At 66.1% G+C, this 26,676-nt stretch overlaps 4 protein-coding genes across 5 annotated transcripts; all 4 read right to left on the bottom strand.

Moving 5' to 3' along the window:
• Position 1: 1 nt before the first annotated feature.
• Positions 2-5,053, bottom strand: CHLRE_09g391350v5 (uncharacterized protein). 2 transcript variants are annotated; one of them, XM_043065589.1, is made up of 5 exons: positions 4,637-5,053; positions 4,288-4,468; positions 3,629-4,145; positions 3,377-3,570; positions 2-3,185 (listed from the first exon to the last, which is right to left on the bottom strand). In XM_043065589.1, the coding sequence occupies exons 1-5, from the start codon at positions 4,903-4,905 to the stop codon at positions 2,823-2,825; spliced, it is 1,524 nt and encodes a 507-aa protein (XP_042920986.1). In that variant the 5' UTR covers positions 4,906-5,053; the 3' UTR covers positions 2-2,822. The 2 variants fall into 2 exon arrangements, with proteins under 2 accessions (XP_042920986.1, XP_042920985.1); XM_043065588.1 differs by having other exon boundaries at positions 2,285-3,185.
• A 2,858-nt stretch (positions 5,054-7,911) lies between these two features.
• Positions 7,912-15,433, bottom strand: CHLRE_09g391370v5 (uncharacterized protein). The gene is made up of 2 exons (XM_043065594.1): positions 15,263-15,433; positions 7,912-15,112 (listed from the first exon to the last, which is right to left on the bottom strand). Exon 2 carries the CDS (start codon positions 14,977-14,979, stop codon positions 8,755-8,757), a length of 6,225 nt encoding a protein of 2,074 aa, XP_042920984.1. The 5' UTR covers positions 14,980-15,112; positions 15,263-15,433; the 3' UTR covers positions 7,912-8,754.
• Positions 15,434-15,525: 92 nt separating this feature from the next.
• Positions 15,526-21,903, bottom strand: CHLRE_09g391400v5 (uncharacterized protein). Its single transcript, XM_043065596.1, has 3 exons — positions 17,282-21,903; positions 17,138-17,214; positions 15,526-17,014 (listed from the first exon to the last, which is right to left on the bottom strand). The coding sequence occupies exons 1-3, from the start codon at positions 21,687-21,689 to the stop codon at positions 16,940-16,942; spliced, it is 4,560 nt and encodes a 1,519-aa protein (XP_042920983.1). The 5' UTR covers positions 21,690-21,903; the 3' UTR covers positions 15,526-16,939.
• Positions 21,904-22,926: 1,023 nt separating this feature from the next.
• CHLRE_09g391450v5 (uncharacterized protein) lies at positions 22,927-26,533 on the bottom strand. The gene is made up of 6 exons (XM_001694519.2): positions 26,051-26,533; positions 25,392-25,824; positions 24,590-25,192; positions 24,273-24,413; positions 23,812-24,073; positions 22,927-23,642 (listed from the first exon to the last, which is right to left on the bottom strand). The coding sequence occupies exons 1-6, from the start codon at positions 26,254-26,256 to the stop codon at positions 23,353-23,355; spliced, it is 1,935 nt and encodes a 644-aa protein (XP_001694571.1). The 5' UTR covers positions 26,257-26,533; the 3' UTR covers positions 22,927-23,352.
• Between the last annotated feature and the right edge of the window lie 143 nt (positions 26,534-26,676).

The following is a 26,676-nucleotide window of genomic DNA, read 5'->3' as shown; positions in this document are numbered from 1 at the left end:
ACAACGTGAACTCTTCGACTCGCACCAATCGAGACCACAGCGCTTGTGATGCCACAGGCCGTAGCAAATGGTGCCACACACAGCGCCTCCCAAGTATTTGAGCTTGCACATACTCACACATATGCGCACCCGGTCCGTTGTGTTTGTATTCCTCACAATCCCTTGTTACACTCACGTGCACCTTGCTTGACTTGCATGCACGCATACACGCACAGCAGCCCTGCTGGTCGCGCGTGATCAACCAAGTATGCAGGCCCATGTTTATTTCCCCATGATGTTTCCCAGCTTTGTGGTCGTGCCGCAATTTGCTGCATGCACTCGTGGAAAGTCTCACGGGAATGCCGCCTGTCCGAATCCCTGCAACTTAGCATCTAATCCAGTCGCTGTCATTTCGGGTGGGGCATTCAGACAGGCCTTGCTTACTTCATACGCTGCGGTGTGCGTGGCTGCCTTCCCCGCGTAGTCACGCACAGCTGCCTACCCCGCGTGCAACCGCCTACCCCGTCGTCTTATTCTCCATACCTTTCCGTACTGCTGGCATTCAGGTCTATCTCCCGTTAGGTGTAACAAGAGGATTGTCGCCTAGGTTGACAAGGGAGCGAGTCTCCCGTTACAGTCCTCCCCCCCTGGAAGCGAACGTCCTCGTGAGACCACCAGCGCATCCGTAGATGTTTTTAGGCTCACTGCAGGCGCGGGGTGGGTTTACTGCCTTTGGCCCAGTTGCGTTGTTGCCTCGCTCTCACGGGCCATCCACCTCAGGGCAAGGAGGGTGTAACCCTCTTGTGCACTAGTTCGGACCCATGCACCCATCCAGGATCGATCCTGGGACCTCAACAGTCAGGGTGACTCCTGGCATTTCGCACCAATGTAACAAGAGGATTGTCGCCTAGGTTGACAAGGGAGCGAGTCTCCCGTTACATTAGGACTCCCACCACGGCACCGTGCCAGTCAGTCTTTTCACAGTGCTCATTGGTATCTTTCTCAAGCCGCAGGTCGAACGATAGATAGATAGTAGGGGCTCCATCAGTGGAAGCGCACGACCACCAAGCGCAAGCGCTTCCAAGGCACCGCCTGACGTGACACGCCTGACTATTCGAAGGCTTCATCCACTCGTAGGCCTGGGTTTAAGGCTTTAGTATTGCAAGAGCAGAAAGTTTAATGCCGACCAAGCCAGGGAGGGTTTGCGAGCTCCATCCTCCACGCACAGCCCTCCTTTATGCCCCGCGGTAAGGAGGTGTTGCGTGGGAACAGGGGTCAGGAATAAGGCCGGCTCCCTGGAAGAGGATACCGTACTGCGCGCTATGCTCGATTTGATGATACTACCGGTATATTGGTGATTCTTAACTGCCAGTAATGCGGTGACAAGGAATGATGTGGAGTGCGGGCTGTGCGGCATGGGCGGCTTCCCTCTCCCATACCGTCTATCACCAATTCGGTGCCTGATGCCAGCATCCGTAATGGCCGCCACCAACTGCAAATTCCAAAATCAACTATGGAGCAATCGGGAGCAAAGCCTCCTTGCCTAAGTTTGGGCTTTCTCCCGCTTGTGGGGAACCTCCCGCAGTTGTACGGCCCAGACAGCCCCCATGGAGTATAGCTAGCTAGCATCACCCAACCCAGGTTCACTTCCGTTACGGTATGGGCACCGTCTATGAACTGCACCATCTTTGGACCCGCTTTTAGACTGGTAGGACTGTCGGACGGTATCCCAAAAGATTCACCGTCCGACAGTCCTACCAGTGCCGTACTGCCCTTCCCGTGTGGGGGGTCTCGGGGGTGGAAAGGGGGCTTCCCCGACGCCAAAACGGTTCCCCATGAGTCCCCCACGCTCCCAGTCCCTCCGTCCGTGCTCGCCTGAGGTGGAAATGGGCGGGTGTCGGCGGAGGGTGGGAAAGTTGCCTAGCGCAGGCATCTGGCGGGGTGGGTCTGGTCTGGCAGCTAAGTTCCAGAGGCAACCTGACCCCTGCGCCTGCGCATCTGAGGTTGCTGGGGTAGCCCTGCGCAGGCATCTGGGGTGCCATGTCCACGCATCTCGACTGGCGGGGATGGTCCGCCCAGGCATCTTAGCTGCCGTGCCCCCGCATCTTGACTGGCGGGGTTTCCCACCCCGGAACCGTAGATAGTGTGCCGAGTTTAGATTGCGGGAATGTCAGTAAGTAAGCACGGTAGGCCCGGTACCCACGCGGTGACGGTGCTGGATGGTGCCACGGTGCCCATGGCTAGTACGCAGCCCAATAATCCAGCCAGCCTGTTGGCCGCACCCCTGATGAGTCCAGTTCTTATGTTGTCCGAGATATTACAATGCGGAGCGCATTTGCTGCCAAAACACATGCCCTCATGAATGGGTGGCATGCGATATAATATAGGGGGTTTGCACAGCACTAATACTGTATGTGCATCATAGAAACCATTAGACAGTGTGCTTGATGCGCTATCGTACACACGTCCAACAGGGTTTATTTTGGGTTGTTCGATGCCTGCATTGAGTTTCGACTGGGCACATAAACTCCACGGCACGTGCTTGATGCAAAACAGTCCTGGAATCTGCCTCAAGTATCCCGCAAGAACACACGAAACGCGCTATCCTGTTTCCACCTTCCCTCTTGAGCGACGATGCACATGAAATCCTATCTAGCAGTGTTAGGCCGCGCAAGCAGCCAATCAACGTGCAAAAGCAATCAGCACTTGGCAGTAATCCCAAAACGCACCACACATGTGCGCGCGCTTATTCGAGCAGTTCAGCTCACACCTCAATGACACACAGGCCCTCACCACACACACAACACATCACACGCAACGCTATCCACAAGAGCAACAGCAGCTTAGAAGCACATGGAGCCGCCGACTGTCAAGTGGATGGCCACGTAGAGGCCATTGCTGGGCTCGGTCGAGGGCACGGGGTAGGAGCTGCTGCCCGACTTGACGGTGCCGGTGACGACGGTGGAAGCCCAAGAGGCGCCGTAGGTGAAGGGCGTGGTTGCGGGGCCCACCACGCCAGTAAACTTCGAGAACTGGCCGGGCGTTAGGGAGGGCGGCGCAATGAAGGACTGGTACATGTGCAGCACGCTGGAGGTGGTGGAGGCGGTGAGCGACGGCGCCACAAACGTGGTGATGGACGTCTTGCCGTTGAGGTTGGTGAGCACAAACTGCAGGCGGCCCATGATGAAGCCCTTGGACACGCGGTTCTGTGCGGAGGCAGCAGGGCAGGCAGAGACACCCGTGTCAGCATGTATGGTGCATCGAGTTGGGCAGGTGACTGTTGAGTGGGGACCACACACGTAATGCATGCGCGCATGCATGCGGGCCAGTCTTCTCAGGTCGTTGGATCAACGGCAGGCAAGCCATGTATACAGCAGCGCGTGTGCGCAGGTCTCACCTGGCCGCAGCCGGCACACACGTCGAACTCGTAGATGGCGCTGACGTCGTGAGGGGGCACAATGCGGAAGTAGCCGCCCCAGGCGTTGGCCTTGGACGCGTCCTGGCGGGCGTTCCAGAAGACGCTGCCCACAGGCGCGGGGATTTGCTGCTCGGTGCCGGCGGTGGACGACAGGCTCTCCATGACGGCCTTGGCTGTAGGCGGGAAAAGAGGAACAGGTGGTGTCAGCACGACAGTCCATCACTTGCTTGCAGGCAGGGGAGGGAGGCGCAGGCGAGGGAGGGGCGGGCGACGGGGGCTCGGGAGAAGGAGGAGCGGGCGAAGGAGGGGCAGGCGAGGGAGGGGCGGGCGATGGGGGCTCGGGAGAAGGAGGAGCGGGTGAAGGAGGGGCAGGGGAAGGAGGAGCAGGCGAGGGAGGGGCAGGCGACGGGGGCTCGGGAGAAGGAGGAGCTGGCGAAGGAGGGGCAGGAGAAGGAGGGGCAGGAGAAGGAGGGGCCGGCGAAGGAGGGGCAGGCGAGGGAGGAGCGGGGGAAGGAGGCGCCGGCGAGGGAGGAGCGGGGGAAGGAGGCGCCGGCGAGGGAGGAGCGGGGGAAGGAGGCGCCGGCGAAGGAGGAGCGGGGGAAGGAGGCGCCGGCGAAGGAGGGGCCGGGGAAGGAGGCTTGCTATTGGTCTTGCATGAGCTGGGGATGGTGTACACGTACTCGCAGGTCTGGCACTGGTTGGAGCCAGCCCAGCAGCCGCCGGTGCCCAGAGGGTTGGTGGTGGTGCACTGCGGGGATCGAAGATGAGAGGCGGGGGCAAGCAGGACGTTGGTTGTGAGTGGATGAGGTGCGGGCTATCTAGCGCCGCGGGCAGCTGCGGATTCAGCATTTCCGGGCCAAATCGGATTGAGCGAGCTACACGGCACTCACGTTGTTAGTGCCGGTGGTGAAGGTACCGTCGTGGATCTGGATGCCCACTTTGGTGTCGCTCTGGTCGATCGCGAAAGAGACCTTGGTGAAGCCATCGCAATAGTCTCCCTTGTTGGTGCCGGCGCAAGAAGTCATGAGGCCGCAGCGGGTGTCGCCCAAGCCCCACTTCAGGCACGCGCCCCTGCAGCGACAGCAAACAGTGAGTAAACACGTGAGCGAGGGGGAATGTATGGAGCGAGGGCCGGCGCCATTTGCGTGTATTGTGCACGGCAAGCACCGTGTCGCAATCGCCCACCCCCTCCTAGCTCTGCTCCGACCTCGCCACTCCTTCCACAAGACGTACGCTCACCAGGAGTAGCTGCCGCCCTTGCAGCCGCTGCCGGTCACGTCAATGGTGACCACAAGGTTCGTGCAGGTGATGGAGGCGCAGCTCGAGTAGAAGGCCGAGCAATCGGACGAAGGCTGAGCTGGGCAAATGACAGTGTTGCCGAGCAGCATGCGACCCGTGGAGCTGCGGAAGACTGCAGCGGTTTTGCGGGCCTGGGCCGCGCCCATGAGGCACAGAATCGTCATCGCCAGCACGGCGACGGCAGCCGTCGCTGAGGACCGGCGGGCCATGAGGACCGAAAGCGCTGAAGGTATGAAGTACTGGTTAGGTGTCGTGGGAATGAGAGGTATGGCCGGGGGGATAGGAACGAGGAAGAAGAACACGAGAGGTATTAGTAAGCTTAGATTGTGGGGGCGCGCTGTCAAGACAGGCAGCTCCGATCCACTATGCCTAAGTGAGTGCCTCTGTTGGGCTTATAACAGGGGCTCGGGTGCCCTGGGGCGCGGAACAGGAGTGTCGTGGAGCATGCGCAATGGGGGGAGTCCAAAGGCCCGCGCAGGAGCCAAACGGCCGAGCCGTCGGACCCCCGAAGCCAAACAGCGCCGAGCGCGGCGGCCCCGCTGCCGTGTGTCGCCGAGTATTGCCATGAAGCAGAGAATGTGCTGCTGAGAGGGCATGGCCTTGAGACCAGGGCAGCTGGGCGGAGCAGGCCCTATCAGTACCCTGTGTGTCGCAGTATTAGTCAGCATTACGAGCACACAAGCCATCGCGCGCATTCTGACGCAACAGCTACATATGCTTTCACAAAAGGGTACCTTCTTTCGTTCTTGGTTGGTAAATCAGTCCTCAGGTAGGGCTGAAATCGGCACGCGGCGCCCTTTGGCTGGGTTCAGCAGCCGAAATGCTACATGTCTTCTGCCACGATTTCAAGCCATGGCAATGCCCTGCTTTGACATGCGCGTGTATCTCGTCCTGAAACCCATGATTAGGAAGCTTATCGCACTACCCGAACACGGCCCGACGCTGTCTGTTGCCTGCCGCTGAATGACTCACCACGCTTTCGTGTAGTGATTTGCCGCGTTCGCTGGCTTCGCACATCTTCACATGATGAGGACTATAGCATAGCTGAGGGTGGTAGCCACTTTATGCACGCAGGTGCGTGGAGCACTCGCTCGTGCCAGAACGGCACATAGGGGCACATAGAGCGCGTTTGTATGCGTTCTCGCGTGTTACAGCAGGTTACAGTGGTTGCTGCAACCCCATGACACACGAGCGAGTGGCATAAATGCCTGTAGGTGATATCCCGAGTGGACGTCTCTGGCAACACGTATATGCGTGCCGTGCCGGAATAATGACCAGACTGGGTATGTGCGGCAGGGTGCGGCGTTGTGCGGTCGCACGCACCCCCACGCGCTCGTGATGGAACATGGCAAGGGGCAGGAAAGCGTAGTCCCGATGTGTGTGGCTCCCACCCGTGCCCACATAAATGCGTAGCAAGAAGGGACAAGGCACCCCCACGCGCAGCAGACTTGACTGCACACCCATGCTGGGCCTTGCCCGGACCCTTCATATTGCAGCACAAATACGCTAAATGGGAAGAGGAGAGTACAATGGGACGGGGTGAGTGGAGGGGGAGGGGAACTAACCAAGAACACGTCAATTGGTGATGGGTCGGTTGATTGTGGGGGTCGGTCGTCGTCTCGGGGCCATCCAGGGCTTGCATCTTCCAGGGGTAGGCCGCCGCCGCTGGCAAGAAGGGCCCTAACCACGTTCTTGCCCACGGCATCCAGGGGCCCCAAATGCCTAGTTTTAGCGGAAAGGGGTAGTTGGCGAGATTCGGGGGCCGTATGCAGCCCCACGCGGCGTGGGGCTCGCCAATGGCGGGGCAGTGGCACTGGCAAGCCCCTGTAGTGCCCGAAAGGCCGGCTGGTGCGCCGTCTGGCGCCCAACAGCCCCTACCACCCCCACTAGTGCCGCTGCTCACGCGGTTTCCCTGCGCCCTCCCGCATCCGCTCCCGTCCCCATCTCCCCTCCTCCCGCCCCGCTCCCGCCCCCCTCCCCCGGTACCTCGGACCGCTCCCCCAACAGCTCACCATACTCATGGGCGTGGCAAGGATGTTTGGAAAAGGGGGAGGAGGTGGGCGGGCAGCCGCCTCATATGGCGGTGTGCATTGGCTTGGCCGTACGATGTGAGGCACAGCCTGACGCGCTGACGTCACGTCCAGTGGGAACAGTGCGTGGGCAACATACCGCCGCTGGGGTGAATGCGGGGCACACCGCACACGTCCGTCAAAGGCGGTGCCGGTGCTTTGGATGCCTGCTGTGTTCGGCAACTCGACATAAGGATATTTTACCGATTAGCCTGGTTTGAGCTATTGAGCGTAGCGGAGCGAAGCGGAGCGGAGCGAGATTAAGGCTAAGCGGAGTTAGCATGGAGGCCGTACAAGACGGCCGAAGCTTTTGGTGTTCGCTGCTTCAGCCGTTCGGCATTCTGCCTCTCTGTAGCCTCTCTTCGTTGAGCGGTATTATTGACCAAGCCCTCCTGTCCCCCCCCCCCACGAGCCTCCCGGTGTCCTCGGTCTCTGGAGCCGCGGCCTCGCTTGCGCGACCCGCGTGCGGCGGCGGCGCTTCTTGCGCCGCCCCCGTCTGGTGGCTTCGCTCTCGTGGAGTTGGGGAGCCGGCGGCGCGGCGGTTGCTGTGGCTTTAGTTTGTGTCGCGTGTCTGTTGCTCCGGCGTAGGGGGCAGGGTCTGGTGGGCTGCCACCACTGCCGCGCCGCGTTTTTTTTTGGGTTGGGGGATTTCTCTGCGCTCCAGGCTGCCAAGGTTTTTTCGGTTGCGCCAGGGTTCCGGCTTTTTTCCCTGCGGCGTTAGCCTAGTCGCTTTCTCGTTGCGGGAACCCTGGTCGAGGCCCCGGGACGCGTGCGTGTCGTGTGTGTGCTTGCGCCGGGCGGGGGTTGCCCGCCGTGCGCCGCCGCCTGTCGCCCTTCGGCGTCGGCTTGCAGGGGTGTCGGCTTGCGTGTTGGGGGGCCTCGTGCGTTGTTGTTTGCTAGCTGCCGCCGTTTCGGTTTCGGCGTTCGCTGCTTTGTTCGTTTCGCGCTGCGCTCGCGCGTGTTAGTGTGGCGGTAGCTGTGGTGCGGCGCGCGCTGTGCGCGCCGCGCGCTCGCTTGCGGTTTTGAGCTGTCTGCAGTGTAGTGCCCTTGGCTGTTCGTCCCCACTCCTTCAGCCGATCTAACCCTTGCTCCGACAGCTCAGCTCAGCCGAGTCTCTCTTCCAGCGGAGGCCGTCTAGGCCGACAGCTAACTTCGGTGTTTGCGAGTTGTATGTCGCACGGCGCATTGAACAATGGAATACATGCGTGCAACTGAGCATCCCTCGACATGACAGCACTGACGCGCGAGTGGGTGTCTGCGTCGGGTCTGCCCGTTGGGTCTGCCTACATACCGCACCCCGTCAGCACACACCCATCCCATCCCTACTCTCTTGTTGTGCCTGCTACATGCATGCTCCGTTCCCACTCCACACTGCGTATAAGTGTGTAACGGCACTATCCCATGGCCATGGGCATACCTGCACAGTTACCGTAGTTCTGATCCAATTAGGCAAACCACAAAATGTCAGAATGCCAACCCAAGGAATCTTCGCAAATTCTCACGCAATGCCGCGGTGGTGTTGAACCGTTGGCCCCCAGCTCAAGCCGCATGGCAATGCCGGACGTGAATGCAGGCACCGCACACAACGGTCAACATGAAAACTGCCTTTGCTTAGACGTCAAAGGTCTCCGATCACGCCCACCAGCATCCAACCAACAACCCAACCCCAACCCCAGAAGTTAATGCTTATGCTTGTGTCCGATCAGGACATCCGGAGATTGCCGTGACTACAACTTGTGTCCAAGAACGCGCTCTACGTACACGGCACATCCGCACATGCGGCTCACAGCCCAGACCCCACGCACGCCACGTCCACTGCACCCGGTGTGCCACCATCACGGCGGGGTCCCGACAAGGCAAGCCGCCACAGGCATCACCATTGCGGCCCGCTTGCCCGATGTACGGCCAACGCCAGTAACCCCTACCCCCACGGAACCCTGCTGTTTGATCCAGTCCTCTCTGTGCCTCCCCCTGCCGCGGGCCGCTGCGTCACCGCCTGGCCTCCATCCCCTGCGCCATGCGCCTTTGGGCTGTAGCTCCATGATCAGCAGTGGCTGTCGCCGCCGCCGCCGCCGCCGCCGACGCAGCAGCAGCAGCAGCAGCCGCCACAGCTGCAGACGCGCCGCCTCCCACAGCAGGCCCAAGTTTGCGCCTGCTGCTGCTCCTGCCACTGCCGCGGCTGCTGCTACTGCTGGCACAGCCGTTGGCTTCCGCGCTCGCGATGCCATCCGCGTCGGCACCGCCAGCCCCTCTGGCGCCGTCATCGCTGGCGCCGCAGCTTCCTGCAGATGCCTCGACGTCGCCCAACTCATGGCCGCTGCCCGGCAGCTCCTCCTCCGCCACCTGCGCCGCCTCCGCCGCCACCTGCGCTTCAGCCCGCATTAAGTCCGCGGCCCTGACGGCCGCTGCAAACGCGGCGGCGGCGTGCCTCCGCGGCGGCCGCAACACGGACCGGTAGCGCCAGTGCAACCCGCCAATGGGGAGGCGATGCACCGGCGTCGCCACTGGCACCCCCACCCCAGCGCCTGCTGCGTCAGCGCCGGCGACGACGGCACCGTCGCCGCCCGCGTGGCCCGCGCCGACGGCTCCAGCACCCGCGTCCTGCCGCGGTCCTGACAGCGCCACCACGACAGCGGGAGCCAGGCGCGGTCCCATAGCAGCTGCGGCACCTGCTGCGCCGGCGGCGGCGTGAGTAGCGTGAGCCACAGGCCGCTGCTGCGGTGGCGGCCGCTGCAGCTGAGGCTGCTGGCTGGCCGCTGGGCCGCTCTGGTCCTTGCGGCGATACTGCCTCATGTAGCAGCGGCGGCACAGTCCCCGGACCCAGCCTCTTGCGCTCTCCACCACGCCGCACCTGTCGCACGGCTGCTGCTGTGCATCGCGCTTGCCCGCCTCCAACGTCCCAGCCACCGCCCCAGCCGCCGCCCCAGCCGCCGCCCCAGCCGCCGCTGCAGCAGGCCGAGCCCCAGCCATTCGAGGAGCTTCAGCAGCCGTGACCTCGGCTCCCGGCACCGACGACGGCAACGTCGGTGCCACAGGCCGCCGTGCCGCGGCCTGCTGTGCGGGTAGCTGTCCAGGCCGCGGCTCCCCAGGCACGCCGTCGTAGGACCCCGTCCTGTTGTAGCGGGCGTAGCAGCGCCTGCACGTGGTGATGCGTTTGTCCAGCTTGTGCCGCATCCACCTGTTGGACGCGGCGGTACCACGCACACCGCACGTGCGCGTTGCATCGCCGCCGCCGGCGCCAGCGCTGGCCGCGGCGGCGGCGCCGGCGGGCGGGCCCGCAGCCGAGCCAGGAGGCACCGCCTGCGCTTGCGGCGCCCGCATGCGCATCAGTGCGCTCTTGACAGCGCCCGCAGCTGCGCGCGCTGCTTGCGGTCCCGCCGTCAGGGGCACAGGCAGGGGCGCAGGCAGTGGTGCTGGCGCCGCCGGCGCGCCTGCCGGCGGCACCCTTGCCGGCGCGCTTGTGCCGCCGGGCTTGCCGCCGGGCACCCTTGCCCTCCGCTCCGCCTGGTTACGGCAGGCGATGCACATGTACAGCCCCAACTGCGTCAGGTGCATGCGCCACTGCTTGCCAGGTGGGCCGGGCGGCCTGTCGGTGCCGCACTCGGAGCAGGCACGGCCGCCCGCCTCCTGCAGGCTCCGCATGCCGGGCGGGCCGTAGAAGCCGTGCGTGCTCCGGTTCCTCGCGCAACAGGTGTGGCAGGTGAAGGCGCCGGTGCCGCGCGCGAAGAACCCGCAGGGCCCGGCCAGCGTCGTGCGGTTGAAGGGCGCGGCGCAGGTGGTGCAGAGGATGTTGGGGCGGAGGCCGAGCAAAGGGACGGGGACTGGGGCGGGGCCGGGGGCAGGCGCGGGGGCGGAGGTTGAGAAGGGCGGCTCAGCTGCGAGCGCGGCCGTGGGTGTCGCGGCGGCGGGCCTTGACGACGCGGTGGCGCCCCTCGACGGCGGAGCCGCCGCTTCCACGGCCGCTGCTAACGCGATGAGCGAGGCGGCCGCCGCCGGTGGCACCACCAAGTGCCCAGGGACTGCGCTAGGTGCTATGGCAGCGGCTGCCAAGGCCACGCGGCCGGCTGGCGGCGCCTCGGCCGCGCCGCCGGCAGCTGGAGGCACAGCAGGTGTAACTGCGCTGGGGCCGCCGGCAGCTGTCGCCCGTGTGCGCTTCGCTGGAGGCTGCTCCGTGTCTCCCTCCCTGCGCCTTCCACCGCCCGCTGCTACCTCCGGGCCCCGTGGCGCTCGAGCCCCGGCCGCCTCTACCCTGGCTGCCGCCGCACCCTCTTCAGTTGCGCCAGCAGCCGCCTTCTGCGCCTTGGGCGCACTCACCATAGCGCCAGCCGGCATAGAAGCTCTGTCGCCGTCTGCAGCCATGGCGGCGGCGACCTTGGCGCCCTTATAGCAGCGCTGGCAGGCGTACGTGCCTAGACGACCAGGCATGCCGCGCCACTTGGCCCCCGCCGGCTGCGCAGTTCCGCCGCACTGCGCGCACTCCCGCCCGCCCGCCTCCTTCAGGCTCCGTGTGCCGGGCGGGCCGTAGAAGCTGTGGGAGCTGAGGTTGCGGCGGCAGCAGCGGTCGCAGGTGTACTCCTGGGTGCGGTGCGTAAAGAAGCCCATGGCCCGGTACGGGGCACTACAGGTCGTGCATCGCACAGAGGCCGCAGAAAGGCCCGGCGGCGGCAACGGCACCGGCGCGGACGCCGCTCCCGCTCCCGCTGTTGCCGCCGTCGTCCCCGATGCCGGTGCCGCCACCGTCGTAGCCGCCGGCACCGGTGCCGCCGGCATTGCAGTAGCGGCGGTGCCGCTGAGCCACCCCTGCAGCTGACGCACTGCGGTCCCCGGCGCGCGCTCCGCGTTCTGCGTCGCCGCCGCTGTCGATATGTGCTCCTTCGCTTTGGGGCCGCCGCCTGTCAGCGTCCGTCCTTGAGCCGGGCCCGCCTGCGGCCGCTCTGCGTCCGAGCCAGCCCCCGCCGCCAACGAGCCGTCAGACGCCAGCTCTGAGCCCACGCTTGAGGCCTCGCGCGACGTGCTGCCTGCAGCAGGCCCGGCTCCTGGGTCAAGAGTCTGGCTCTGGACCTGCCGCCCACGCGCGGCCGCACGTGCCCCTGCGGCTGATGCGGGACGGCGCGCGGCGCCGTCGCTGCCTGCCGCATCCGCAGCAATGGCGGGGGCGGCTCCATCCGCTGCCAGTACCGCCACCGCCGAAGGAAGGGCCTGTGCTGCAGCCTTTGCAGCAGCCCCAGCCGCAGACAAGCGGGCCCGCTTCGCCGGCGGTTGCATCCCTTGCACTGCATTGGCTTTAACGCCGGCTCGAGCTTCGCGACCGCTAGCCTTTGCCTCCCGCCCCGCGCCGGCCTTGCCCCCTGCTGCAGCCCCACCCAGGCTGGCGCCAGCCCCAGCGTCTGCCGTCGCCTGTGCCGTTGCCTCTGCACCCTTGCTCTCGCGCCTGCCCTTGATGCTCGCCTGCTTCAACCTGCGGCAGTAGCACTGGAGGCAGCCATACGTCCCTAGGCGTCCGGGCATTTTTCGCCAGTCGGTCTGGGTGCCGGTCGCGCCGCAGTCGGTGCACTGCCGCCCACCCGCCTCCTCCAAGCTCCTCGTGCCCAGAGGGCCGTAAAACCTTGCTACCACGTGGTTCTTGCGGCAGCAGGCATGACAGGTGAAAGCCAGGGTGCGGTGTGCGAAGAAGCCTTTGCCGTTCACGTGGTACGGCCCGCCGCATGAGACGCACCGGACGTCGGCCGGCGACAGCCCTGTGACGGGCGCCACACTTCCGGGCCCAGCCCCGGGCGCGGGCGGCGCCTGCGCCTGTTGCTGTGGCTGTTGCAGCGGCGGTCGCTGCGCTTGCGCCTGCGCCTGCGGCGGCAGCGGCTGCTGTGCGGGCGCCTGTGGCACGCGTTTGCCGACTTGCTCCAAGCCCTCGCCTCGGAGCCCATTGGACCGCAGACGCCGCGTGGCCGCCTGCGGCATCTCGGCGCCCTGCCCTTCTCCCCCCTCCTCCGCGTCCGCCTCCTGCGCCTCCCCCTCCTGCGCCTCCCCCTCCTGCACCTCCTCCTCCTGCCCCTCCTCCGCCTCCGCCTCCTGCTGCCCCTCCTCCTCCTCCTCCTGCCCCTCCTCTTTCTCCCCGTCCGAGTCAGATAGGACGACCTCCCAGTCCTCGTCTTCCAGCCCCGTAGCAGCACCCGCGGGCAGTCGCCGTGCCTCGATGCGGCGGCGCCCCTCAACCGGTGGCGGCGGCCACGGCGGCTGGGTTGCCGGCGCCACGACCGGCCCCGTGCTGCATGCTGCAGACTGCAGTGGCCCCGCGCGCGGCGGCTGCCGCCGCGAAGCCGGCGGCCGCTCAGACCGCTTCTTAGGTGCTGGTCGCAGCGGCGGCTGCTTGGGGAGTCGCGCCTGCTGCTGCCCGGCGCGCTGCGCGCGCTGCTTGTCCCCTGGTGCCTGCCCCTCCGGCTGCACACCCCACGCTCCTGCCGCGGGCGCGGGCGGCTCAGCCGGCTCAGCCGCGGCGCCGCCACCTCCGCGACGTGCAGCACCACTGCCCCCTGCGGCAACAGACGCCGCAGCGGCAGCCTCGGCCTTGCTGGGCTCGGCCGTACTGAGCTCCGCCTCAGTCCACACGCCTGAACCCGCCCCCGGCCCAGAAGCCGTTGCCCTGCCGGCAGCCCCTGCCGCGCCCGGCTCCGTGACATTTGCTGCAGCTGCCGGTGCAGCGGCGGGCTCTTCGGCCGGCGTGGCCTGGCCACACGCAATGGCATCGACTGCCGGGCCTACCCGAGCAGCAGTAGCACTGCAGGGCCGTCCCGGCGCCGCGCCTGCGAGCGCCGGCACCGGGCCTGCAGCAGACAGCTGCGCGGCGCCGCCGGCAGCCGCGGTCATGGCCACATGTGCTGCAGGTGCCCCCGCAGCCCCAGCCAAGGCTGCAGCCGCCTCAGTGTCCGCACCGCGCAACACCAGCTTCTCGGGCTGAGTGACGGGCGCGACGAACCCCCCGGCAGCCCCTGCCGAGGCGGCCGGCGCCTCCGAGGCCCGGGCGGCGGCGGCGGTGGCGGGGGCTTGGCCGCCTTCCGCAGCCCGAGGGCCTTGAGGGCGCCCAGCCAAAGCCGAGTTAGAGGCCGCAGGCTGCTGCTCCGACCCTCTCAGGCTGGCACCGGGCCGCGCCCACGCCCCTCCCGGCCCGGCCTCCGCCCCGGCCGCTGTTGACGCCGCCGGTGCAGCACTTGCTGCGGCCGGCACACCTGAGGCACACCAGCCCTCCTCTCTCCGAGCCAGGGGTGCAGCCTCCCTCAACACCGCCGCCGCGCCGCCGCCCGCTCGCGCTTCCGCCGACCCTATAGCCGCTGCAGCCGCTGCAGCCGCTGCGGCCGCTGCGGCCGCTGCGGCATAAGGACGCTGCACTTGCACGCCCGCGGCTGCGGTCCCAGGCAGCGCTGCCGGCCTACTGCCCGGCCCGGCGCCTGCTTCCCGCCACAAGGCCACGGCAGCCGCGGCGCCGGCACTAAAGCCGCCACTGAAACCCAGGGCATCACCTGTCGCCGCGTCCCATGCTTGCTCCATGAGGCTTGGACCGGATGGGAGGTGCTGCCGCTGCGCCTGCTGCTTGCGTGGCTCTTGCCGCTGCTGGTGCGGCTGCGCCGGGTGCGTCGGCTGTGGCTGCAGCACCAACGGTGGCAGAGGCGGTGGCGCGTGCGGTCCGCCGGCTGCGTACAGGTTGCTGTGGCTTCCGGGCTGCTGCGTCGACTGGCGCTGTTGCTGGGGGATCCCGGCGTTGTGGTGGTGGGCGGTGGGCGGCGGCATGTGCGCAGCGGGGGATTGCTGGTTGCGACCGCGCACACTGCCGCTTGCAGCTGTCAGTACCGGATGCGCGGTGTGCCCAGCTGCTGAGAAGATGTGCATATGTGGCCAGGTCGATGTGGGTGCCGGAACATCGAGCGGCGCCAAATGGGACTGCGTGGCGTCGTGGAGGCGATGTGGGTCGGCCGCATGAGCAACCTCACGGCTCCCCTCCCAGTTCGCAGGCACTTGATGCCGACGCTCCTGCATCTGCCGCTCCCTAATGCCTTGGAGCGTCTGTATCTGGTGCCGCACCGCCTCCGTTGCTGTGGCGGCTGCGAACGCTAGCTCGGCGACTGTTGCCCCGGTGCCGACAGCGTTGGCACCAGCGGACGTGCCGCTGCGGCCGACATCTGAGGCTTCTGGGCCCCTCTCCGGCGCTATCTCACCGCGATACATGCTTGCAAACTCCTTATCTTCTCATATCAGTGCACTGAACGACAGGCGAGGGGGGAAGTGGTGCGGCCCTGCAATGCTGCCCTCCAGTGGCGCGAGCAGCGCTATCGCTGGAAGCGTTATCCATGCGCTGTGTCTGCAATCATTCATAAGAGATGCATGCATGCGTGCTCTCAGTGGCACGAACGAAGCAGTGCACGATACTACGCTGCAAAGTGCAAGTGCATCAAGCACCACTCGTTCGCGGGACGGTCGTATGCAAATGAAGCTTACATATGAAGCATACCTGAAGCCGAGCCACTCTGTCCACGGTCAGCGGCATCCGGTTGCTGACGCAACGCAGTCTTGCTACAGCGCATTCCAGTCACCAGCTTGTATGCAGTGTCACATATATATAAGGCTCGTGTTGTTCAGCAGTTCTGAGGTGACCACACCGCACAACACTGACCACCACACCTGCCGTTCCGAGTGTTTTGCGATTGCGACAGATATTGCAAGTATAGTAGAGGAACGTAGAGGAAGTACAGGAACGTCTTCGGTCCGCGCACAACGACATGGTCCTTACATGCCGCTGCCCAGCCCCGACCACTCGCACCTCCAAACACCGCAGCCCCTACCGAACCACGCAGACTTGGTACGACCCTGCTTAGCCCCACACTACAGCTCCAGCCCTGCTCTGCTGCAACACGCCTACACTGCCTGCACACCGACGCGGCCAGACGACTATGCGGCGGCATAGAGCCCGCCGCAAGCGCCACATTGCCCCGTCCAGGCATTACGCTTGCATGCGCCCACTGCAGCAGGGCTACCTCCAACTCCCAGGCATCCATGCCGCCCCTGCAAAGCCTACCACGCCCCCTGCTCTTCATTCAACGGGTTCCCATTGCACGCCTCTTACGCGCCGCCTTTCGCACACACACCCCGCGCCACTGAATGCTCAAGTCGCAAACACGGTACCCTGACGCACACCAAGCTCATGGGTCGCAAGTTCATCGCAGACCTAGCACGTGTGCGCCCACCTGATCGCATGCCCCCATGCTCCCATGCCTCCGTGCCAGGTCCCTGCATTATTCTCGCCCGTGCAGCACGTGCGGTGATTGCCCGCTGCGCGGCCTCGCCGCCAGGCACTCCAGCGGCTGGCCAAGGCACCCAGCGCATGCACGAGGTTTATCCGGCCGTCAGGGAAGGCAGTGCAAAAAGTCGTTCTGCAACGCATGTCACAAACCCAGTATGACACGGAGGGAGCAACACCGCCTGCGCTTCAGAAGGGTAGCCCATGTGCTCTATTTCCTTTTCTTCGTCCACGTCCAGGAAGTCCGAAGAGCGTGTCGGGACGGCTTCCCCATCGCCCCGCCCACCCGCCTGCTCACCCCGAAGCGTCTTCACTTCACCAGCAATCGCACACAATGCGTACAAGGCTTTATGTGCCAGACCTAGACCATGCCAGGCCACTCAAACATCCCAATCAGTGCATTCTTTTTAGTCCTGTCCTGTACGCGTGATTGCCGTCCGGCTGCATGATTAGAGCGAAGTGGATAGAAGGAACGATTCGTGCCTGTCCTAGGTCCGCCCTCACGCCTGAGCTCTACGCGTCTAGAAGGTCACCATTACCGCCACACAATAGCCACGTCACGGTACAATGCGCACGAATACATACGCACATCTGCACAAGCAATCAGTAACCGCGTTACAGCTCCCTGTCACTACACTGCCAGCCAAGGCGGGTTGCGTCGTGGCCCTGGCCCCACCCCCATCAAAGCTACTGCCTACACCGTCCGCGCACTTGCACGCAACGCCCGTTTCTGCAGCGGTCTCTGGATGCCGTAACGCGAGAGTGCTACGCCCATCCTAACGTGGAGCCACACGCACCCGGCATGTGGCATGAGCAGCAGCCCGAGGTTCTCAGAGCTCCGAGTTAAGCCGAGCAGCCATATGCTCGGATGCAGTCGGCGGCTGTGCCCCCTCATTCCGTCTCGTACGGTGCTACCACGCAGCAGCATGCGCACAGTGTCCGCGCCGGCGAGAAGCCACAGGAAGTCTGCGTGCACACGGCAGGGCAATGCAGTAGACCTAAGCTCATAGGCTCGGAAAGCAAGACCAGACACAAAAACGTCGCACCGCCAACAAGCACCACAGGCCCCACAAGCACGCAGCCGCTCACCTGAACCAGGCGCACCACAGTCACGTCACGCCTAGACCGCATCGCGCCGCCCACGCTTAGCGCCGCTGCCAGAAGGGCTGCCGCGTGCCGCGGCGGCAGCGGCCGCTGCCACGGCATCCGCCTCTCCGTCGTTGGACGCCTCACCCGCCGCCGCCGCGCACACGTCGCCGTCGGGAGCGGAGCGCTTGGCGCCGCCTCCGCCGCCGCCGGAAGCGCGCCGCCCACCACCCAACAGCGCCTGCGGCTGCGCCTGTGCCTCCGCTTGCAGCAGCACAGCCAGCGGCTCGTCGTCGTCCTCCGAGCCGCCGCCGCCATCGCCCGCGCTCGGCGGCGCCGGCGGCGCGACCGGCGCCGCCATGGCGCGCGCTGCGCCACCGCCGCGTGCGGCGGCGGCACTGCCGCGCCCGGCGGCCTTGCCGGAGCCGCCGGACGCAGCGGCCGCAGGCGCGGCCGCCGCAGCCGCCGCCGAGGAGCCGGACCCGTCGCCCCGGAGGTCGGCAGGGGACAGGGTGCCGTTGCGGAGGCGGCCGCGGCACTTGCCGCAGATGTAGGCTGACACCATGGTGGGGTGCGTGCGCCATTCGTGCGTCTCGGTGGCGGAGCAGTGGCCGCAGGCGCGGCCGCCAGCATCCTCCAGATTGCGCGTGCCGGGTGGGCCGTAGAATCCGTGCGTCGCGTGGTTGGCCTGGCAGCACTTGTGGCAGGTGAAGGCGCGCGATGGGTGCGAAAAGAAGCCGTTCGCAACGCCGGGGCGGTGCACGAACGCCGAGGAGCAGGTGGCGCAGCGGATGCCGCCGCCGCCGCTGCCGCTGCTGCTGCCGTGGCCGCCGCAGGTGCTACTGCCGTGGCCGTTCGCAGCTGCCAGGCTGCCAGGGCTGCCGGCTGCCGCCGACGCATCACTGCCGTCAAGCGGCCGGTGGGCTGCTGCCGCGGCCTTGGCGCGGAGCCGCGCGCTGCAGGTCGCGCCAGCAGGGGCGGGTGTAGGCGCGGGCGGCGGCGGTGCGGGCGGCGGCACCAGCTCCGTGCCTGCCGCTGCCGCGTCGCTAAGGCCAACCGCTACCTGCTCAGCCTTGAGCGGCCACTGCGCGGACTGCTGCTGTTGCTGCTGGTGCTGCGGTCGAGGCGGCTGCTGGAGGGACGGCGGCGGCGGTTGGAAGGAGGGCTGATGGGGTGAGCTGGGACCCAGGCGCTGGCTGCAGGTGTGGCACGCGTAGTCGCCCAGGCGTGCCGGGTGCGCAGTCCAGCGGGAGGTGGCCTCTGTGCCGCACTCGGAGCAGGCACGGCCGCCCGCCTCCTCCAGGCTACGTGCGCCGGGCGGGCCGTAGAAGCCGTGCTGGCGGCGGTTGCGCGTGCAGCAGCCGTGGCAGGTGAAGGCGCGGGTGCGGTGCGCGAAGAAGCCGGACGGCATGCCCGGCCGCCGGATGTAGGGCGCGCTGCAGGTGTCGCAGGCCACGTCTACTGGCGGTGAAGAGGCGTCCACCGCACCGGCGCCGGCGCAAGCCGAAGGTGCCACGGACGCGGCAGCAGCGCCGGCACCGCCGTCGACGTCCATGCTATGCTCGGCCTTGGCGGCGGCCGGCACGGCAGCAAGGGCAGCAGGCAACAACGCCAGCGACGCCGATGCATCACCGCCGCCGCCGCACGCCTCCATCTTGACCTCCGGCAACTGCGGCAGAGCTGGTGGCGGCCGCGCCGCCGCCCAAACATCTTCCTGCGACGCCGATGCCGGCGGCAGCAGGACGGCGTCGGCGGCGGCACCGCCGCAGAGCTCCGCGCCGCTGCCGCCAACACCAACGAACGAGAAGACAGAGCCGGCGATGTCGGCGTGATGCGCATACGCTGCCGAGCCGGCGACGGCGGTGATGAGGTCGCCCACAACCACCGCGTCGGCGCCGTCAGACGCCGCCGTCAGGGTGTCGGAGGCGCCGGTGGCGTCGCTGGCGGCGGCGTCGGCGGTGACCTCCGCGGTGGCGTCCGAAGCCGTGTCAGAGGTGACGTCCGAGCGGGCGGCGGGCGCCGCCGCCACGGCTTCGCCGCCGGCACCGGCGCCGGCGGCTGCGGCAGTCAGTGGCGACGGCGAGGCCGCATACACGGTCGCGGAGGCCGCGGGACCGGCGGCGGCGCTGGCAGCCGCGGCTTTATTGGCGCCGCTGCGCGGCGCGCGCGCCTGGTAGCTGCCGGTGCGGTAGTGGCGGAGGTAGCAGGCGTTGCAGGTGTGCACGCCAGGCAGCGTCCCGTGCGGCCGCCACAGCGGAGTCTTGCCCACGCCGCACTCAGCACAAGAGCGGCCCGCGCCATCGCCAGGGCTGCGTGATGCGCTGCCGCCAGGCGCGGCGGAGGCGGCCGCGGCGGCCGCTGCCGCAGCCGCCTGCCGCTGCTGCTCGCGCTGCTCCTGCTGCTGCTGCCGCTGCTGCTGCCGCTGCTGCTGCTTGGCGTGGCTGCTGCCGCCGCCGCCGCCGCCGCCGCCCGAGCGCCCGTTTGCCGGCGGGCGCTGTGCCTTGCCCGCCGTACCGCCCCCGAGCCCGCCCGACCCCGAGCGCTGCGCCGCGGCCGCCGCCGCCGCCTGCTGCTGCTGCTGCTGCTGCTGGTGTAGGTAGTGCGACTGCGCCGCCGCGCCGTGCAGGCCGTGGTGACGCGGCTGCCCAAACGCTGACGCCTGCAGCTGCTGCCGGTGCTGCGGCGCCTGCAGCTGCGGCTGCGAGCGGGAACGGCCGCCGCCGGGCAGCGGCAGCCGCTCATCCTCATCCAACTCGCCCAACTCGTCCGCCATTGCATCCTCATCGCTGCTCGCTGCCTCATCCTCATCCTCGTCCTCCTCCGCAGCCACCTGGCGGTCACTAGCAGCGCACACCTCAATGACGCGCCGCGCCGCCTGCGCCGCCAGCCGCCGCGGCCGCCGCGCGCCGCCAGCCAGAAGCGCGGAGCCATAGCCGCCACCGCCGCCGCCGCCCGCCACGCCAGCCGCCAGGCGGCCAGCGGCCGCGGCCGGCTGCGCCGCCCGGTGCGGCACTGCGAGTGAAGCCGCGGCCCCGCCCGCTGCCGCTGCTCCCCCAGCTGAGAGCTCGCCCGCCTGTGACGCTGCCTGCGGATGATGCTGGTGCTGCGCCGCCTCGCCAAGGTGTTTGCCGCAGCCTCCATACGGCGACTGCGCCGCAGCTGCCGATGGCTGCGGCGGCGGCAGCGACTGGTGCGCCGGCATGGACCCAGACCGCTGCAACCGCTCCGCCGCGGCCGCGGCCGCGGCAGCGGCCGCGGCAGCTGCTGCGGCAGCAGCTGCTGCCGCCGCTGCCGCAGCCGCGGCGGCGGCCGCTGCATCCCCATCATCAGCACCCGCGTCGCCGCTAGCCGCCGACGTGTCCGCCAGCGGCGACGGCGACGGCGCAGTGCCCCAGCCCGCCCATTCGCTGTCGGCGCCCATGCCGACATCGGCGCAGCCCATGCCGCCCACGCCGCCCACGCCGTCGGCGCCCCAGCCCATCATCATGTCATCATCGCCGCCCATGAGGCCCAGCCCGCCCGACACGCCCGCCCCCGGGTGCCACTCCTCACCGAGCAGGCTGTCGTCGGCGTCGCCCATCAGCATGAGGGGCGAGGCGCTGCCCAAGCCCGGGTAGGGCGCGCCCAGCGGTGCCGGCACCGGTGGCGCCGGCGCCAGCGCCGGCGCGTTTGCTGGCTCTAGCGGAGGCGCCGGAGTGGGCGCGGGAGTGGGCGCGGGGGAGGGAGACGGCGCCGGCTCCTCAAGCGAAGGCGGGGCCACCGCCTGCGGCTGCGGGGCATGCGCCTGTGGCTGCGGCTGCGGCTGTGGCTGCGGCACCTGCTGCGTGGGCGGCTGGACGGCAGACGAGGCCACTGGCATGGCCGCAGGCACTGTTGGTGCGGGTAGCGGCGTGGCATGGGTCGTCGCGTGGGGCGGTACCGGCACCGGCACCGCGACGACTGGCGAGGGGGCTGGCGCGGCAGCTGGGGCGGCCATGGGCGGCTGCATCGGCGCCAGCATCGCCGGCAAACCTAGATGCATTGCCTGCGGCTGCTGTTGCTGCTGCGCGGCAGCGGCGAAAGCCGCGTAGGCGAAGTAAGGCGCTGCTGGTGGGAAGGCGGTGAGCCACGCCGGTGCCGCAGCCGCGGCCGCAGCTGCTGCGGCAGCGAGCTGCGCCTGCATGGCCGCCGCGGGGTTCATGACCAGGTGCATGGGGCCAGGCGGCTGGGGGGCGCTGGCGGCGCGCTGGAGCTCCGTGACCGCGGTCGGGTTCTCAATGGCTGCGGGCAGGGGCGCTGCGGCCTGCAGAACCATCGGCGCGGGTACTTGCGCGACTGGCACTGCCGCGCACGGCGCTTGACCCACATCAACAGAAATTCCTCCGGTTTGTGTTGCTGGCTGCGGCTGCGCCGGGCTGGGCGTCTGCGCGAGCGTCGCTTGCTGGGACGGCTGATCCGCATCCATCGCCGCGTTGCTGCCCCCGAAGCCCACATCCGGGGCGATACCCATTGCAAAATTAGAAGCATCACCGAGACCCACGTGCAGGTCTGGCAGCCCCCACTCCACCTCCAGCATATCTGCTTGCCAAGTCGGGGCAAGCCGCCCCTGATCTCGTTTCTGCCCCGGTGCGCCGACGGGGCTCGCCTAGGACACCATTGTATACGTCTAGATTAGGTGTATAGTATCCGTGTGATCTGCCTCCAAAAGACGTTGAGTGTCAACAGGCCGAGGTCTTGGTGGCGAGGGGCAGGTCAAGCGACAGTGACCGCGACTCCTCTCGCCCCACCAAAAGTTGATTCAAGCAAACACCTGTACTCAAAAACACTCGGGCGCCAAGGGGATTCCGTCTGTCGAGGTCTCGCGCCCCTGCACGCACGATGCAAAAGCGGATGTCTCTGGATAATTGCGTGCCGGCCACCTCGCGTAACGCAACCGATGATATAACATAGTAGAAATGCTTGTCTTCATCCCATGCAAGCAACGAGCTCAAAGCGCGCACCTCGCGGCAAGTTGAGAGCCGCCGGTGGAACTTGTCGTTTTGTCTGCTCCCCGGCCTCCCGATTGTGTAATTTACCAGCTTAGTGGTTTGCAACGTAGGAGTGTCGAAGTGTATTAGCAACCGTAAAGACACGCGTGCGTCCAGGGTTTGATGACCGTGCCGTGGGCTCCACACTGGCCCCCACGGCCCCAGACCCCTTGCCCCCGCCCTTGCACTTAGCGCCCAGATTCCAAACCACCCTGGTGGGAACGCTGAAAGCGTCCGGCCCCGATATCTGATACGGAATAAGTAAATTGGTTGTTTCGGTTTGGATGAAGACAGGCGGACAAGTGCTATCGTGGGGTGGACGTGTGCGCACAAACCAATCGATTTCGTTGACATGCACTTGACATGTACTTGACCGGAGGAGGGATCCTGGCCGATGACACGCGGCTGCCGCGGCCTGCACAGCTGCACTTTTGCTTTGGACTGGTGGCAGTCCATCGCACGATAGTGCACGAACAGTCCAGCCAAAGTTGCCCTTGGCGGCGAGCACATGTGCTGCGCGCACTAGCACCCAAAGCCCTGAGCTCCATCGCTGGACACAGCCAGCATGGGTGACGGACTGACGGTGCTTAAATGCACGTGCAGCTGCCTGCCTTGATGCTAAGGCTGACCAGCTGTACATTGTGCCGACCGGCCACTTGGCCAGGTGCAACAGATTGCAAGCCTCCGAGGGTCCGACTCGCCGTGCCCGGCCGCAGCGGCACATCTAGGCTGCGTCCTCTAGGCTGCGTTGCTTGCACGGAACGTTACGGGAGCGCGAGCAGCAAGGCCAAGATTTGATTACATGTGTCATGTACCTTCATGCTTGCCACTTCGAAGGTTATTACTGATGAAGTGATGGCGGCAGTGCGGCAGAGCGCAATGTACGCCACGCAACCACCTCCCGTGTCAAACAACCAACGCGCTCTGGTGTGCAGCACCATCATGTACACCTTCAGGCCATTACATCTGACATCACGTAACATTTATAATTTTCCATCAATACCATTCGAGACGCGTTCATGTACGGTCGTATTACGGGTCATTGCAACCAAGTATGAATAGCGCTTCGCATGTTTGTTGTTCGTTCCATATGTACGGACATTGACGCGTACGGTATGTTCACTTCACGATTAATAACGTCATCATAAGTTGTACCACACTATCACCCCTGCAACCTTCATCCGCTCCCGCCCCTGCTTCCTTCCGCGGCCTCTACTTGCACTCCATCATCATCTTCATGTCCGCGCCGGGGTCGGCCACGTTGGCGGGGATGAGGTTAAACCTGTCAACCAGCACACCCACCGCCTCGGGCGTCAGGAAGGCGGGCAGGCGGGGCCCCAGGCGGATGTTGCGCACGCCCAGGTGCAGCAGCGTCAGCAGCACCGCCACGGCCTTCTGCTCAAACCAGGACAGGTCCAGCGACAGCGGCAGCGAGTTCACATCCGTCTTGAACACCTTGGCCAGCTCAGTCGCCACAACCAGCGCGCTGTACGCGTCGTTGCCTGTGGTGGTGGAAGGGCGAGGTGAGAAGCCCTGAGAAAAAGACTGGAAGAGGACAGGTCGGCACGGCAAGGCCGAAGCACATGGTCCACCGCGAGCGTTCCCACAATAATGCCATCACTCCTCCCAAGGTCCCACCCAAGCCACCATCACGAGCCCGGCAGCACTCACATTGGCCCATATCCAGCAGGCGCGGCAGGTCGGTGCCCGGCAGCGTGCCGAAGTCCTGGTCGAAGATGCGGAACTTGCCGCAGCCCAGGGTGAGCACCATGGTGTTGGTGGGCATGAACTGGTACAGCTTGCTGTAGTACTTGCGCTGCGGCTCCGAGCCGTCGCAGCCGCCCACCAGGAAGATGTGCTCCAGCCGCTTCTCCTGGATAGCCTGAATCACCTGGGGAGCCACGCTCAGCACGCTCTTGTGACCAAAGCCCACCTGCGGATCACACACCGCACGCGTGGAGAGGGGGCAGCAGGGTTCAGGCCGACGAGTAAATAACAACTCGTGCCAACGCATACTTGGGGTTGCAGGCCGCGCCGTGCAAGCAGCACAACAACGCAGCTGCACAAGCTGCCGTCACACATGCCTAGATAGACAGGTCCCCAAGCAGCAGCCAGCCGACACGCACGCGCACCGTGACGTCGCGCTTCTTCTCCATCTTGGCGACGGACTCAGCGGTAAAGCCGGGCAGCTGCATCGCGCGGTTGATGATGGGCGTGAAGTCCTTGTGCCCGTTGGCGTCGGGGCGGATGTGCGGCACGCCCGACAGGCCGGTCTGCAGGCAGGCGGGAGGTGCAGGCGGTGTGAGCGGGCGAAACGGCGGTTGGATAAGGAAGAAAGGGCATCAGGAGTGGGACGCAGCAACTTGCTTGCAGACATGCACAACACAGGTTTGATGCCGGCTTTTCGCTTCCCTCCCACCGCCCACTCGCCCCCTCTGCTCCCGCCCACCTCGTTGATGGTGAAGATGTTGTCCTTGTAGGCAGTGAGCGGGTCCAGCACGCAGTTGGTGGTCACCGCCACGGCGCCGGGGAACGCCGCGAAGTCAATCTTCTGGCGGTACCAGGCGCCGCCAAAGTGGCCGACCAGGTGGGGGTACTTCTTCAGGCCGGGGTAGCCATGCGCCGGCAGCATCTCGCCGTGCGTGTACACGTTGATGCCCTTGCCCGCCGTCTGTTCCAGCAGCATGTGCAGGTCGTGCATGTCGTGGCCGGTCACCAGGATGGCCTTGCCGGGCACGGGGTTGAGCGTGACGGGCGTGGGCACGGGGTGGCCGAAGGTGTCGGTGTGTGCGTTGCTCAGCATCTCCATCACCCTGAAGTTGGTGGCGCCGGCGCGGAAGCAGGCGTCCAGCACCTGACCCACATCGGCGGCGGCGGGCGAGCACAGGAAGTGCAGGTAGGCCTGCACGTCGGCGTACACGGCGGGGTCGGTGTGGCCCAGCGCCTCGGCGTGGTGGGCGTAGGCGCACAGCCCCTTGAGCCCGTACATCAGCAGCTCCTGCAGACCCGCCAGAGTCTCGCCCAGCACGTGCTGCCGCTCCTTCACACCCGTCTGAGGGGTGGAGAGAGAGGGATGGAGATGGGTGGGGGGCGGGAGGTGGGCAGGCGTAATCAGCAAGCGCGATGGAAGCTGGACTAGTCCAGAAAGTTTGTTCAAAGCCCGAGGGCCCGCACCCATTCCACAAGCAAGTTAGTAGCCCGCCTAACCTTCCCTCAAAGCCCACGACCAAAGCCCCTTCCCGCGCCCTCACCTTGCTGGCCACCTCGAGCATGTCGCCCACGCCCGCCAGCGCCACGTGCGTGTCGCTGTTCCAGGCCAGCGGGTGCGGCATGGATCCAAACCAGGGCTGGTGGGCGGTCTCGGCGGCCGGCACCGCCACGCCAGCCGCGGCCATCTTGGCGGCCAGCTGCGCGTGCAGCTTGCGGCAGTCGGTCACAAACTCCAGGAAGCGGTCATCTGCGAAGTTGACGTTGGTGAGGGTGGAGAAGATGGCGCCGTTGATGAAGGTGTTGACGGCGGCGTCCTCGATCTTGGCGGGCGAGGTGCGGGCCACGTGCGCCAGGCTGCCCAGGCCCTTTACCGAGTAGATGAGCAGGTCCTGCAGCGCCGACACCTCGGGCGTCTTGCCGCACACCCCGATGTCGGTGCAGCCGGTGCCGCTCTTGGTCTGCTCGCACTGATAGCTGCGCGCGAGGGCGTGGGGGAGGGGGGGGGGCGGGGAGAGCGAGGCGAGTTAGGTTGGAATATACGTGGGGTGTCTTGAGACAGGCGGAAAGGCTGCTACACAGGATTTTGGTTGCTTTTGGCAACCAAGGTGCAGTAAGATGAGTAGCCGCAACTGCATTACTGCAACCTTGTTCCGGAACCTCCGCAACATCCCTGCATGTCGCCAGCAAACTTTGCTCTCACCACATCATGGCGCTCTCGGCGTCCAGCAGCTCCTTGCTTTTTTGGATGCGCTCATGCAGGGCATTCTTGTCGTGTACGCTCCCAGTGCTCTTCTGGAATGCGAAGACGCGCATGGCACCGACACGGCGGCAACCTGCCCGCGCGGCCACCGCGGGAACGGCAGCCTTGCGGGAAGCGGCCGAAGACATGACAGGAGCGCGCAGCATGTTGGCGGAGGGGCTAGAAAGGGCACGCGAGTGCGTGTTGCGGTTCGCGACTGTTGCTCGAGCTGTAGTAAGACTCCCAGAAAGTATCGCGACTATGGCAGGTTCAACCGACTTGGTATGAAGTTCAGAAGTGACGGAACGGCTGCAGCTCGGGACTAATTAAGGAACCAACCAGCGCCCCTTCGACCCCAAATCCCCGTCACATGCGCGGGAAGCATCATCATCACTGCCCCTTCGCCTCCGTGACAATTTCATGACACTTTCCCGGCGCCAAACCATGCTAAGGTTTAGCTTTAACCTGGTTAACTGCATGCGAAGAGGCGGCGGTCTCAGGCTGGCTGCACTTTTTCCGGCGTACCGACATTCGGAGACATGCGTGCGCGCTTGTACCGCCGTGAACCAAAACGATCCGGGCACAGC

This window comes from Chlamydomonas reinhardtii, chromosome 9 (genome assembly GCF_000002595.2).
Source record: "Chlamydomonas reinhardtii strain CC-503 cw92 mt+ chromosome 9, whole genome shotgun sequence".
Classification (NCBI taxonomy): domain Eukaryota; kingdom Viridiplantae; phylum Chlorophyta; class Chlorophyceae; order Chlamydomonadales; family Chlamydomonadaceae; genus Chlamydomonas; species Chlamydomonas reinhardtii.
This window is presented reverse-complemented; position numbering and strand designations above follow the sequence as displayed.

Bases quoted from the DNA above. Each gene is read 5' to 3' on its own strand.
- CHLRE_09g391350v5 (XM_043065589.1), bottom strand. From the start codon at position 4,905: ATGGCCCGCCGGTCCTCAGCGACGGCTGCCGTCGCCGTGCTGGCGATG. The intron at 4,146-4,287 runs GTGAGTGCCGTG...CGATCCCCGCAG, and splicing joins TCACCACCGGCACTAACAAC to TGCACCACCACCAACCCTCT. The intron at 3,571-3,628 runs GCAAGCAAGTGA...TCCCGCCTACAG, and splicing joins TGCGCCTCCCTCCCCTGCCT to CCAAGGCCGTCATGGAGAGC.
- CHLRE_09g391370v5 (XM_043065594.1), bottom strand. From the start codon at position 14,979: ATGTATCGCGGTGAGATAGCGCCGGAGAGGGGCCCAGAAGCCTCAGAT.
- CHLRE_09g391400v5 (XM_043065596.1), bottom strand. From the start codon at position 21,689: ATGCTGGAGGTGGAGTGGGGGCTGCCAGACCTGCACGTGGGTCTCGGT. The intron at 17,215-17,281 runs GTGAGGCGTCCA...GGCACGCGGCAG, and splicing joins CGTGTGCGCGGCGGCGGCGG to CCCTTCTGGCAGCGGCGCTA. The intron at 17,015-17,137 runs GTGAGCGGCTGC...GTGTGCACGCAG, and splicing joins CTGTGGTGCGCCTGGTTCAG to ACTTCCTGTGGCTTCTCGCC.
- CHLRE_09g391450v5 (XM_001694519.2), bottom strand. From the start codon at position 26,256: ATGCTGCGCGCTCCTGTCATGTCTTCGGCCGCTTCCCGCAAGGCTGCC. The intron at 25,193-25,391 runs GTGAGGGCGCGG...TCCACCCCTCAG, and splicing joins TGCTCGAGGTGGCCAGCAAG to ACGGGTGTGAAGGAGCGGCA. The intron at 24,414-24,589 runs GTGGGCGGGAGC...GCCTGCCTGCAG, and splicing joins ACATCTTCACCATCAACGAG to ACCGGCCTGTCGGGCGTGCC.